This window comes from Nematolebias whitei, chromosome 10, assembly GCF_014905685.2.
Source record: "Nematolebias whitei isolate Nwh7 chromosome 10, NemWhi1, whole genome shotgun sequence".
Lineage (NCBI taxonomy): Eukaryota > Metazoa > Chordata > Actinopteri > Cyprinodontiformes > Rivulidae > Nematolebias > Nematolebias whitei.
Window position 1 is genome coordinate 12,554,212 of NC_056507.1, and position 14,680 is coordinate 12,568,891.

The 14,680-nt window shown below is 36.6% G+C and overlaps 2 protein-coding genes across 2 annotated transcripts in view; both read left to right on the plus strand.

Moving 5' to 3' along the window:
• Window positions 1-3,793: 3,793 nt before the first annotated feature.
• LOC119415499 (NADH-cytochrome b5 reductase 2) lies at window positions 3,794-11,754 on the plus strand. Its single transcript, XM_037682644.1, has 9 exons — window positions 3,794-3,865; window positions 4,062-4,208; window positions 6,956-7,028; window positions 7,329-7,435; window positions 9,046-9,175; window positions 9,267-9,350; window positions 9,500-9,585; window positions 9,669-9,768; window positions 11,471-11,754. The coding sequence occupies exons 1-9, from the start codon at window positions 3,851-3,853 to the stop codon at window positions 11,641-11,643; spliced, it is 915 nt and encodes a 304-aa protein (XP_037538572.1). The 5' UTR covers window positions 3,794-3,850; the 3' UTR covers window positions 11,644-11,754.
• Window positions 11,755-12,831: 1,077 nt separating this feature from the next.
• Window positions 12,832-14,680, plus strand: part of poglut3 (protein O-glucosyltransferase 3) — a 13,456-nt gene continuing 11,607 nt past the window's right edge. Inside the window, exon 1 of the mRNA XM_037683364.1 lies at window positions 12,832-13,069. Coding sequence (XP_037539292.1) covers window positions 12,832-13,069 — 238 coding nt within the window. The remainder of the gene's footprint in view (window positions 13,070-14,680) is intronic.

The window sequence follows — 14,680 nt, forward strand, 5'->3', positions numbered from 1 at the left end:
ATATATATATATATAACCTTTATACAATGTAGTTCAACAAGCAGCATGATGCTGAAAGATAAAGGATTTTTTTGACTCCACATTATTAAATTTACATCAAGTCATCTTATTCTGTTATTCTTGTTCTTTGTTTTTGTCCTCAACATAAATTAAAACAAGTTGCCAACAATATTCAAAGTTTTCATAAACTACATAAATTTTCATCAGAAAGAGCCCAGTCACTCAGGATCTGTGAGAACCAGTAGTGCATGAAAAGTTCACAATGTGTTAAAAATTGTTTTTATGTTTAACCTCCTAGGACCTGGCATCCACATATGCAAGAGTTCAGGTCTTAGGAGGTTAAAACAAATCTATTTTCTATATAAAGTGTTTTAAGATAATTTATTTAAGTATAGGTTTGTTAATACATAAAGAATTTGTTTAAATTGATCATCATTTGTACATTTTACATTTTTCACCAACTACTGCAGTTTTTTAGCATTTTAAAATGTGTGATCTTTCTGCAACACAGCCAGTGAATTGGTGAAAATGCAAGAAAAATAATTACCGGTATATGTTTTATTTTATTATACAACTGAGCAAAAAAAATTGTCTTTATTAGTAATATTAAACAGTAACATTAAAATATATTTTTCTCACACTGAAAAGGCAACAATGTGTTCATACAGGCAACCTTGTGGCACTATACAACTTCATCAACTCTTATATTCTTATTTTATAAAGATATTCTTGAAAAGAGTCCAGCCACGTTCAGGGAACCAGTAGTTCTACTGAATTCCTAGAATGCAACACGTTGCCTTTGACATTACGAGAACAGGTATGGTAACAGGTAACATGGTGTCGTTCCAACAGTTTGACAATCTGTTGCAGCAGACTTCTTGTTTCTGTGTCAGAGAGCAGTGATTATTTCTGCTGCTGAGGAGTCCTTGAACAAAGCGTGAAATTGTCTGCAGTGTAGCAGCTCTCTGCTCAGCTGGTAACAAATGAATGGTCTTTCTGCAGCGATGAAGTGGACTAATCAAGGCTGAGTCAGCAGTATTTCTAACAGATCTGAGACATTTACCACTGAGGTGACAAAACAGTCAACAGGGAACCACAAGGCTAACGCTAAACAGTAAAAACATCTAGGTTTGACAACAAAATATTTGACATTTAATTAAAACTAAACTGGGTTTTAACTGATTTCAAGTGGGAGTTTTAATTTTGATTCCACTTCAAATTTGTCATAAATCTAAAAAAATCTGTTTTCGTATAAACTCAAAACAATCCCTTTCGTACCATCGATGTTATTTTCTCCGTGTCCTTCATCATGCGACTGTTTTTCTTGAACTCATGTTCTTCAGTCTCCCAGCTCTGTTGTTTTTATTTTGTCGGTTCATTCTGCACGTCTGCAGGGTTAACTCTCACCACACCCAGTGTCTCGAGACCTTCATGTTGTTTTTACCTCTGCCACATCTCTGCCCCCACTCACCCCACCCTCCAGTCTGTGAAAATAGAAGCTCCGCCCAAGATTTGCCATGATTCAATATTTGTAGGTGACAGGTGGTATAAGGTCCAGGACATGCCAGTGAAAGCAGACATATAAACATGGCATAAAACATCACATTTTGGTGCCAGAAATCCTACATCTTCATGTTAACGACATAAATAAATCACCATTTAACTTTTCACTGTGTTCAATGCAGGTACAACCTTTTCAAACAAATTTTTCTGACTCACAGAGATTCTTTAGGGGACGGGATTACAAACAGAATCTGCACTACCGTATGTGGAGTGACAATACTCACACGCTACAGTTGTACTCTAACCACCAGAGTGCACGCCCATATAGTTTTAGTTGATTTTTAACCAAAATCAGATTGTTTTAAAGGCAAAAATAACCATTTTAACAGGATCAGGTTGAATCAAAGTGTAGCTGTTTATTGCACCAACTCATTAGAGGATGGAGGCATGAGGAGCTGTAAGGATTCAGCTCAGCATCTTCTCATCGGTGCATTAAGGATGTCAAACGGCAGTGAGGACACAGAGAGTTGTTGCTTCAGTCTGAGGAGGGTGAAGTGTTGCCAATCACACCAGTGAGAGGATGAAAAAATAAAACCCCTCAGCTACACAGAGTAAATGAGGGATATTGTTGCTCTCGTCCTGGGAACTGACTGGAGGGCAATGTTAGAAAAAAAAAGGAGGATTTCTGCTCCTTGATTGCTTTTTTTCTTTCTACAAGGCTTCATGTTTGTTAATTTTGTCAAGTCACCAGCCTGTTATCTATACAGAGGTGAAAAAGATTGACTTAGACAAACCATTTAATGCTTAAATCACACATGAAGCACAAGGCAGTTAGTTTGGTGCGTTAGAGCTTCCTCTGCTGGCAGAAACTAAAAGTGAGGCTGGTTCAAATAAACAGTGACACAGTCTGATATAACTACACTGTTGTAGGCAATACGCACAATATATTCTGCAATAAATGTCTTAAATACATTGAGTTATAGTAATTATTTGAGTTTCTGTGTCGCAGATCCAGCTGTGCAGCAGTCCAGCAGCAGAGATCAGATCCATCAAAGCAGTTTGGACCAACAGGTCTCAGTAAATCATAACTTCATGTTAGCAGATCAGATGATGAAACCTCAGGAACTGCACAAGCAACCTGCGGAAAGAAGGAATTTAATTACTTCAGAAGGCAGAATGTGAAAGTTTAGTCCATTCATCTCTTGGAAGCAACCACGTTTCTGCTCACAGATCACGTGGCTAAAGGTTCATGGGTTCTTGTGACCACAGAGCTGCTGATGGTGAACAGTTAATTTACACTAATTCACATGAGCTGTGTGGTTCTGTGGGCTGAATCCATCCATCCATCATCTTTTACCCGCTTCTTCCTTTTCAGGTCACTGAGGTCACTGGTGCCCATATCTAGTAGTCACTGTGCGAGAGGCAGGGGACACCCTGGACAGGTCTCCAGTCCATCACTGGGACACATACAAACAAGAAACAACCATTCACTCTCTCACTCACACCTACAGACAATTTAGAGTTATACATACATTATTTATGTGTTTGTAGACACTTTATAAAGCAATAAAATTCTAACAGTTATAAAACAATTTACTGTTTAAGTCTTGTATTTTTATTCTTTCAGGAAAATGCGACTGATTGCCAGCTCAATTATTAACTGAATTACTGGAAAAACAAACTTTAGCCACGAATGCTGCAGTGCTCAAACACTTACTGATGAAACGTGCTGATCTTTCAAATGTAAAATATGAAGAAATAATTGTAGCGCTTGATCTTTCAAACAGCGAGCCTGCTTCAAGGTTCGAAAGGTGTTTTTACAACTATTTTTATAAATGACTGGTAGTGCTGTGTTAACTTTGAAGAAACCACTTTAAAATCAACAATAAATCATTGATATTAGAAATTTCTAATCACGTATTTTTACCTAAATCCTCCCAAGAGATTACAAAAAGTAACACGTTGATACAGATCTGCTCTTTGGGGCGGTTGACATTTTGCCAAAGATTTATTTGACTTGTTAAAAAAAATTCTGTAAATTGAAATTTCTTTCCATATAAATGTTTGTTAGCTTTAAAGGATTAAGTACAGATTATTTCTCTCTCTGGGGGCCACAGGAGTGTCTCTCCCCTCCCTCCAGCAGTGGTGTGATCTCAGGGCTCTTCCTGCTGCAGCACCACCTCTGGGTCATCGGACCCGTCCTGTCCCCTTTCACCCAACAGGAAGTGTGTGTGTGTGTGTGTGTGTGTGTGTGGGGTGTGTGTGTGTGTGTGTGTTTGTGTGTGTGTGTGGACTCTGGTCTCCAGTTCTGAGAGGAGGAAGACACTCTGCCACACTTGGTTAAGCTATGGATCAAACCTTGGTGAGATCTGATGTTTTTTTTTATTATTATTTTTATTTAATTCATTTTGTAAGAAACTAGAACTTAACGTTTTATCTGCTTAGTGGGTTATCAACCTGGAAGTTTGTAAAACTCTCTGAAAAGTCACGTTAAAAGGTTTGAGAGCTGTTGCTTTTCCACACAGAGTCCTGGTTATAAACTGAGCTTTGTCCTGCAGGTGGTTCCGGTGGTTCTGGCCGTGTTTGTGCTTGTAGTGACGGTGCTGTTCTCCCTCCTGAGGAATTCCCTTAAAGAAAAGAAGAAAGGGCCCGTAACGCTCCAGGACCCCATGATAAAATATTCACTACCTCTTATCAGCAAACAGGTGAGCTGCAGGTTTCAGACTGAAAGGACTGCTCAGGCGTTTTTAAAACTCACAAATCAGCACAAATGTTGCACCTTTTCTTTGTACTTCATCATCTAAATGCACCGCAGATGGAAAAATGTTTCTAGTTACTGCAATTGTTGTTTTTAAGCAACTACATCCATTTCTTTAGTGCTATTGTAAACAATTTATTGAAGGAAATATAGATTGAATTTGCACATAAATGTCTGCAAGACTTGTAGATTACTGTATTAGTTAAAGTCTCCATTTGTGGCTCTAAAGTGAGCTATCAATCTTATGGCAAGCTGTTTGTGTATTTAATCAATATGCTTGAGCTCAAATGTCAGTTTCGAACTGTACTAGTTGCACTTTTGGTTGCACAAGTTCAACAAATCTATACTGGTAACACTTTTGCCCAACTATTAGAGCTAAAATCATACTAGTCAGCCAATTCGCTTCACTAGTACCCCAAAAGTCCCAACTAGTTGTCCTTTTATCACAGTAGTGGATTACTGGGTGAAGCAAATTGACAACTGGGTTGCACAAGTTAACTAAAGCATCAAAAACATTCACGTTAACTAGTCAACAGATCATGTTTACTTGTGGCTTAAAGACTGTTAAATATGTGACTAGTGCCATCTAAAAAATATATTATTCTTCAAATAAACTCTGTAATGTTCACTAGTCCTCTAGTTGTATTTGTCCTTCCAGTTAAATAGCGTAGGTAAAAAAAAAAAAGTCAGTCTGTTTATTAGTTCACCCAAATTTTCTGGTCAATTAAAACTTTAAAATGTAAAATAATGGTACCACTTTACAATAAGGCGTCCCTTATATATGGCTAATAAATAGTTTATAGATGCATTATTAATTCCTCTATAAACACATTACAAATCGTTAATAGCTGCCTATTATGCATTAATTAAGGGTGAGAAAGAAGCAAACTGATTAGTTTGTTGCCAAATAGTGAGCCAAATCTGTTCACCTACATATTTCATCTAGAGTTGTTATATTAAACATTTCAGACTAAGTTACGCCTTGTAAGCACAATAAGCATTTGTTAACCTAATGTTTTAGGATATAATATTAGATGTAGATAATGCAGTGATAAAGTACAACATTATATTCTAAAGAAATTAGGTTTACAAATGCTTATTGTGCTTACAAGGCGTAACTTAGTCTGAAATGTTAAATATAACAACTCTAGATGAAATGTGAACAGATTTGATTCAGTATTTGGCAACAAATTGATCAGTTTTGTCTTCTGTCACCCTCAATGCAGTTATTAATTATTATAAAGTGTTTATAGAGGAATTAATAACATATCTATAAATTGTTTATTAGCCATATATAAGGGGAGCCTTCTTGTAAAGTGGTACCCAAAAAATTAACTTGACTACTAAACTCTGCGATAATTGACACTTTGTTTGTCCTTCTTGTCAACTAGTGCAGTTAAAAATGTAAACTAGTAAAATGTCGATTAGTTCCATTTTTAGGTCGGACTAGGAGGTGACTAGTAGTCATATTAGTGTTTAGCTAACAGGTAAGGGGGTTTGATGCTCACTAGTTAACTTTTACCGTATAGCTGTAGACCACATTGATCCACTGGTGTGATAAAAAAATGAACTGACTTTACAACTCAGCATCGAGCAAAGACATTTTCAAATGTATTAAATCTGAACTTTACTGATGTGGTTTCCAACGTGGGATTTATATGAAGCTAACAAAGTTTACTTACCCTGCTTGTGATCAGAACTTTGTTAGTTTTCAGTCATTACGTCATTCACCCAACTGCTGATTATTCGGTTACTGCATGGAATCTCACAAAGTGATGCACTTTTCTTGTGAATTAAATAATCCAGAAAATCAAAGTAAGTGAGCGAACCCGACTCAACGCATTTGGTCTTAGCCCGTCTCATATGGCTCAATACCAATAATGGCAAAATGTATTTCCTTCTTGCTTTTTCAATGACACTCCAGTGTCTCTGTAAGTTCCTTTAGCATTTGAAGAAGCCACAGTTGATGAAAATAAATTGAAAAAAGCACTTTAAAAATGCTCTCGTTAACGCTGCGCACATGTAGCGCAGGCCACAGGAGGCAGTTTTCAGGTAGTTTCTGGTGCGATCCAATAGGAACTATGTATTCTCCAACTAGCTGTGCAAAAGTGCCACTAGTTTATACAAAAAGTGATAATAGTACTGTATTTTTTTGGATTATAAGGCGCATTAATAGTCGGATAAGTCAAACTTTATTCAACTCATTCACAATAACTAGATAAAATTAGTTTGAGGTCAGTAAAGTACAACCAGAATTAATACATAAAACGCACCTGATTTTAAGGCTCAATGTCGATTTTTGAGAAAATTAAAGGATTTTAAGTGTCTTATAGTCCAAAAACTACTGTAAGTGTTTGTGGAACTAATGCAAAAAAAGGGCAACCTGTGCAGTCTAAACTAGTGGGTGAAAATGAGTTGAGTTGTGAAGGATATGGAATAAATGCACAAACAGCTTGCCGTACACTGGTATGATTTAAGCCAGAAGTTTGAACCTCTGTAACAGCTCTGCAGCTCATAAATGTGCTGTCTGCGAGCGTTGGAATTGAAGTAAAACTTCAACACATCACAGGACAAACGCTTCAAATCTGAACATAGAGACGCCTCGGACTGAAACTAAAACTTATTTAGACCAGCAGGGAAGGTTTTTTTTTTTTTCGTCTTTTTTTTATTTTCTCAAACTGTGTCCTTGTGCAGGAAATCAGTCGTGACACAAAGAAGTTTCGGTTTGGCCTTCCATCTGCGTCTCATATCCTTGGACTGCCAGTTGGTAATAAAACGGCTCACTTCTGATAAAAAAAGGCTCAGAGTTTCTTGTTGAAGTAAAACATTTAGACACTTGTTTGCTCCTTTCAGTTTTCTCCAGCCCTTCTTAGAATGACCAAAGGTCTTATTTGAAACTGTTTCACATCCTGAGCAGAAAAACACCAAACAATGACTGATTCGTTACCTGCATGAATAAGACATGAGACAGATTTCTGGTGAAAACAGGAATTGAGAAATCTCGTTAGAAGCCTTGTTTCCTCATGATCTCCTCCTGCTGTCTTCATCCCTCTGTCCTGTGCTCCAGGTCAGCACGTTTACCTCACAGCCAAGGTGAACGGCTCTCTGGTGGTCAAACCCTACACTCCAGTCTCCAGCGATGAAGACCAGGGATTTGTTGACCTTGTGGTTAAGGTAGTTAAACATAAAAGCTCATTTCTTTGAAACAACCTAAGAACACAACGTACAAGTCAACCATTAGGAGATAAAGTTAGCAAAGAGATTAACAAAGGGTTTAAAACAGTTTAGCTTCCTGTCTCGCACTGCCATTTTCTTAATAAACATTTAAACTCAAAGGTTTATTCTAGATTTGATCTGTCACAGTAAATTTGAGCAGTGTTGTTCTTGGTGCAATGATTTTTGCAGCAAACAAGCAATTGCTTCAGTTCTTTAAATGTTTTTATGATTTATTTATAAAGGACTCTGGAGCTAAATTTCAAAAGTGCTGTACACAATTAACAAGACTGGGAGCAATCAAATAATTTATCGACAACCAATGATTGATCCGCAGCTCCTGCAAACTTCTGGCTCCCTCACTGTCCTCGATGTGCTCATCAGGGTGTGAGGTCATAAAAAATAGAGTATAAAAGCACTAAATAAGGGTGTGGTGTGAATGACTGAATGGGAAACATTGGGAAATGCTTTGCAGAACCTGTAGATGTAAAAAAAAAAACGATGCAACATTAAACTAACATTAGCTAATGAGGTTAATCCATGAAACTTTATTAATAAGATCCAATTAATTCAGCTCTCCCTGCGCTGAATGCTCATGAGAAGAGGTGTAAATTATTCCATAAATTAGGAGCAGCACGAGCACATTTTATTCTTAAATCTGGTTCTTCAATCTCAATGTTCTAAATGATGAACAATGCAGTAAAAGATCTTTTATCGGTGGATTAGTGGTAAATGTTGCAACCAGCAGATTTCTGATTAGAGATGCTCAGACTTGGTGATAATCAGTTAATCTGTGCTTTTAATTAGCAACATTGGACTATTTATACCCTTAATCCCCATCATTTTCATATATCAGTTATTTGTGTATTTATTTAATCTAATTTGTCAGATTAGTTTTGATCTGCAAAAACAAAATCTAACAAAGCTCAACAACAATTTGTGAGTTAAAAAGGGGAGAAATATCCTACAAATCCTTCTTCTTTTAAATATGTACGGCCATGCTTTTATTAACATTCATCTACAAATCAACAGCGAACAATATCAATCCCCTAGTGAGCTCATAACATCACTTTTTTCTTTGTAAAGTGTTTTTTAATGGTTAAATAGTTTTAATGCCAACAAACAGATTCTTTTGACACGTCTGCTTTAGTGCAGTTTGTACAAATTAACATTTAGAATCAAATGTGTTCTTATGAGCTTCATCATTGGATCTCAGTACAAAAACATCTGTAATTTATTTTCTTTTTAGCTTTTCACAAAACTAACAAGAATTTCAGGTTGTTTAATCTTTAAATTTCAATGCTCTTCACATCAGAAACAGTCGATCAGCGTGTCAAGAACTGTTGAACATTTTCACACACTGCTTCTGTATTTGGTGTAATTCATTTGAACTTTATTATTGACAGGTTTAACTTGCTGTCTTGATCATTTGAGGTTCTATTTAAAATGATTAAGATCAGATATGAACTAGAGAAGTTTCTTCTATTAAGATCTGAAAGATGAATCCTCAGAACTTGTGCAGACTTTTATAAAAAGTTCATACAAATGAAACTAAACTTTAACCTCTTCAGATCTACTACAAAGGCTGCCACCCATCGTACCCAGAAGGAGGACAGATGTCTCAGTACCTGGACAACATGACCATTGGAGACACCATGGACTTCAGAGGACCCAATGGACTCCTCATCTACAAGGGAAATGGTTGGAGGTTTTTGAACTTACATTATCCCACCAGCAGATGGCGCTGTGCTGCAGTATAAACCAACTGAGTGTTTGTCTCATACCTGGCCAGGTGCGTTTTCTATTCGAGCCAACAAGAAGACGGAGCCAAAGGTTCAGAAGTTTAAGCACGTTGGGATGATTGCAGGAGGAACAGGTTTATTCACATTTCTGATAAACTCATCACAGCTTTATAATGTGGGATCCAGTGTTTTAGTCACAGGGACAGTTTGTATGAATTAAAAGCTGTAACTTAGTTAAAATCCTGTCCATCTAAGAGTAACCTGGTGTCTCCGCTTGCCTCAGGTATCACCCCGATGCTACAGCTGGTCCGAAGCATCACCTCAGATCCTGCAGACAGCACCAAGTGCTCGCTCATCTTTGCCAACCAGGTCAGCTACATGCTCACTGTGCCGGTTTTTAAAAGCATCTGCACGTCTGTGGAAGAATGCATGTTCTGTTTTCCCCATCACAGACTGAGAAAGATATTTTACTGAGAGAGGAGCTGGAGGAGGTGCAGAAGAACCATCCTGAGAAGGTTAAGCTCTGGTACACGCTGGACAAACCTCCACAGGGTGAGATAAAGCGTTAAAAATAAAGTTGTGAACTAACATTTTTATATTCAGAGCAGAGTGAAGGTCCAAAAACAAGTTTTTATTCTAGAGGAAATGGGTCTTTAATTTTGAAAAGATGCAGCACTTTTGTCAGTTTACTTGCTCTTATCACCGAGAACGTCTAAAGAATTTAGTGTCTTTGGATCCACTTCTGGTTTTGTGGTCTGATTTTAAAGATTTAGTTCAGTACTCCATTTATGTTGAAAACATCTGCAGACTGAGACAAGTTTTGCTGTTTTATATTTCTTGTCAGGGGAATTTAGATAAAGGTCATGGCTGTTATACACTAACTAATGTTAAATTAATGTTGAACCATGTGTCTGAGGTCAATAGAGTTGTTTTCCTCTCTGAGAGGAGCCTGCACACCTGATAAACTCCAAGGCCTTCTCTGAGTTTGTAAGTTGGCAGACTGAGGTCATCTGTGTCTGTCTGATAGAAGCATTATAAAAAGCACTTCTTTATACTATCTGTGGCAGACCTCGCCATCAAAGCTTCAATGTAGCATCTGTGTAAGTGTGTGAAGTCCACCCCTTGCAAGTAGTAAATCAGATAAAATATTCTCGTATCCTCTGTGTGGCTTATTTTAAGTAAGTAGATGATGAATTTATATTTGTTTTAACAAAAATATTTGGTCTTTCGAGCCCGATCTTTAAAAAAATGGAAGAAAAAAAAAAAAAAAGTTTGCCCGCGGTCCAGGTATGCTGCTGTTTGTGAGCTTAATACCATGAATTTTTGTTTTTGTGACACTGTCAAGAAGAAGTGTTTTAATCTTCGGCTTTGGTTCGGTCAAGAAATGGACCAGTCCGTTGTTATGGCAACAAACTCCCACAGGAAGTTGAGTCTTCTTCCTGTTTCCAACCAGAGATTAGCCTTTATGCTACAGTCTATAATTTCCAGAAAACTAAAACTCAAGAGTTTTGCTTCTAAGTAAAAACTAACTAACTAAATAATTTCATGCTGTTTTCTAAATGAGAAGCTAACTGGGTGTCTGACGTCCTAAGTTAGTTAGGCTATTTGTTTTTATGGCTTTTTAAATTCATTCAGTTTTATTTAAAGCATCTGAACAGAGTAGCATTTTAGCAAGTATGCTGTATTGTTTTCAACATCATCACAATAAACGGTACTTTAACTTTTCTGACTTTAAAAAGGTTCTTCCTTTGTGCTGTCACTGGTTTGTTGCCTCAGAAGTAAAAAATAATATTTGTGGTGGGAAAAAAACTAATCTTCAAGTGACAAACAGCCTCTTTGAATTCTTTGGTAAAAAACTCATTAAAATAATGTGAAGAGGAAGTTGTAGCCAAAAGGCCTAAAGTAGCAGAATGGTAGCTAAAAGTTAAAAGTAGCACACAAAGAGAAAAACAGAGGCAACATGCTGAAGCAGATTTCAAAGAGAAGATTTATGAAGAAACTGAAACATTCTTGATGGAGTTATTTGGGGAAATTAATGGTAAATAAGGTGAAATATTTAAAAAAGTATTAAAGTTACAAAAACCACAAGTCCAAGCTCTCATCTCGTGAACGAGAACAACATTTTGATGTATGGATGTCTAAAAACGCACAAATACATACAAAGGAAATAAAAACAAGAAGAAGAAAACCAAAATGTTCAATAAAAACAATTATCTTGGTTTGTTGAATGAGTTTTATGTTTCTGGCCTTCCAGGCTGGAGCTACAGTTCTGGATATGTGACCTTTGACATGATCAAGGACCACCTCCGTGCACCGTCCTCCGACGTCCTCGTTGTCCTCTGTGGTCCTGCACCGATGATCCGAAACGCCTGTCTGCCCAATCTGGAGAAACTGGGTCATCAAAAAGACAATATCTTCACATACTAGATGTTTTAGTTCCTTCATTCATCAGTTTTCACTGGACTGTTCATGTGTCACTGCTGTTAAAACTACAAAGTAACCTCAGATTTTATTTTACTTTTGCTGAAATAAACTTTTACAACCAAGTGTTGAATGTAATGCAAAAAGCTCTGTGTTAACTGATTTGATAACAAGCAGCTTGATTAATTTACTTTCAAATTATTTAGCTCAAATCAGCTAAATGTATGCAGACTGAGAAGCAAATAATTTATCTTTGTAATGTAAAGGACGGTGTCTCGGGCAAATATTGTTGTGAGTAACCAGGTTTGGATCTTTAAACACCTCAGTTATTCTTATCCAGTTTCTACAAAACATTTTCAGCCTTCAGCTTGTTCCTCATTCCTTCATTTAGTGCTTTTACATTTTCACAGAATATCTGCAGCCTATATTTCTCCCAACGTTACATCATAATGTTTCTTTTGTTGATACAATGTGGCAAACAAACAGCTAACACTAGAGCGGACTAGTTAATATGTGAAAGGAAAAATTAAGACACTTTGATAGCTTTCTACATTTTAAAAGATTATAAGCATGATGATGATGGTCAGTTTGACTTAATATGAAATGACTGTATTATAATAATAGTAGAAAATTACAAATGAAAAAAACTAAGAAATGATAAATGAAAAAACATTTAAAAAATCATTAGTTAAAATAAAAAAATATATACCCACATCTCATCCAAGACAGCAATAAAAACCTGTAATTATTATTATTTATAACCTAATGCTAACATGCAGCTCATTTAGCCCAATTTAAATTAAGTGCTTGCAGTTTTTGTTTTACTTTAATATTTTTTGACAATAGATAAAGATCATTTATTTTTCTGTACTTTTTGTTCAGAAATGTTCAGTAGTTGCTTTTTTACTGACACTTGATTTAAAAAAAATCAAACATATAGTTTTTTTATCCCCATAAACTTTCAATCTTATTATTACTTGTTAAATTTGCTTAGGTAAAAAAAGATTAAAATTATAGTTTTAACCACACTTTCCTCGTTTTAGTCTGCTTTTAATATTTCCGATGCTCATGAAGGCATCACAATGCAGTGGGCGTGGTTTCCAGCCAACATGTCGGACTGAAGACTCCGCATCGAAACTTTACGGATTATTCTGCAACTTTATGCGTTTAGCTCGCGCTATTTTATTAAATAATATGACGCGTAAACGAAGCAGAGACTCGGCTGGCGCTGTTAGGAGCGGTTTAATGCACAGATTTTTGGTTTTAGTCGCATTTTTCAGCGCAGATTTGCCGGTGTCTGCCTGTGAAGGAATCAGTCCGCAGAGGTGTCTCGTCTGGGGTCCAGGTCTGAGAGCGGATGCAGTTTTACCAGTCCGGTACCTTTTTATTCAGGCCGTCAACTCTAAAGGAGAAAACCTGACGTTGTCTCCAGGTAATCCACCCATTGTCCACCATGTCAAAAGCTTATTTATTTATTACATAAAGCTGAAAGCTTTTTGTCTGTATTCCATCTGATGTGAAAGCTGTCCCCATGAGAAAACAATAAAACAAATAAAATAAAAATATTCACTGCAAAGTGAGAAACAAGACATAAAAAGCTTATCCTGCACCCTATCAAATGGGGAAGTTTGAAAGCGTTCACTCCAGTAGTTTTACGGATATATAAATATGCAATTCTGAAATGCAGGTATGCACTCAATGCAAACAAAGCACTTTTTTTCTGTTTATTTGTAGCATAGACTCAAACACTGTATCTTACACTGTACCTTGCACTGCATCTTACACTGTATCTTGCACTCCATTTTACACTATCTTACACTGCATTTTACATTCACTGTATCCTACACTGCATTTTACATCTTACATTGCATCTTACACTGTATCTTACACTGCATCTTACACTTCATCCTACACTGCATCTTACATTACATTGCATGTAAGATTAGTGTGAGATGCAGTGTAAGATGCAGTGTAACATACAGTGCAAGATGCAGTGTAAGATGCAGTGTGAGATGCAGTGCAAGATGCAGTGTAAGATACAGTGTAAGATACAGTGTAAGATGCAGTGTAAGATACAGTGTAAGATACAGTGTAATATACAGTGAATGTAAAATGCAGTGTAAGATACAGTGTAAAATGCAGTGTAAGATACAGTGTAAGATGCACTGTAAGATACAGTGAAAAATGCAGTGTAAGATACAGTGAAAGATGTAGTGTAAAATGCAGTGTAAGATGCAGTGTAAAATGCAGTGAATGTAAAATGCAGTGTAAGATGCACTGTAAAATGCAGTGTGAGATGCAGTGTAAGATGCAGTGTAAGGTGCAGTGTAAGATACAGTGTAAGATGCAGTGTATGTAAAATGCAGTGTAAGATACAGTGAACATAAAATGCAGTGTAAGATACAGTGAACGTAAAATGCAGTGTAAGATGCAGTGTAAGAAACAGTGTAAGATACAGTGAAAGATGCACTGTAAGATACAGTGTAAAATGCAGTGAAAGATGCACTGTAAGATACAGTGTAAAATGCAGTGTAAGATGCAGTGTAAGATACAGTGTAAAATGCAGTGAACAATGCAGTGTAAAATGCAGGGTAAGATACAGTGTAATATACAGTGAATGTAAAATGCAGTGTAAGATACAGTGTAAAATGTAGTGTAAGATGCAGTGTAAGATACAGTGTAAGATGCACTGTAAGATACAGTATAAGATGCAATGTAAGATACAATGTAAGATGCATTGTAAGATGCTGTGTAAGATACAGTGCAAAATGTAGTGTAAGATGCAGTGTAAGAAACAGTGAAAGATGCAGTGTAAAATGCAGTGTAAGATGCAGTGTTAGATGCAGTGTAAAATGCAGTGTAAGATTCAGTGAATGTAAAATGCAGTGTAAGATGCAGTGTAAAATGCAGTGAATGTAAAATGCAGTGTAAGGTGCAGTGTAAGATACAGTGTAAGATGCAGTGTAAGATACAGTGTATGTAAAATGCAGTGTAATATACAGTGAACGTAAAATGCAGTGTAAGATACAGTGAACGTAAAATG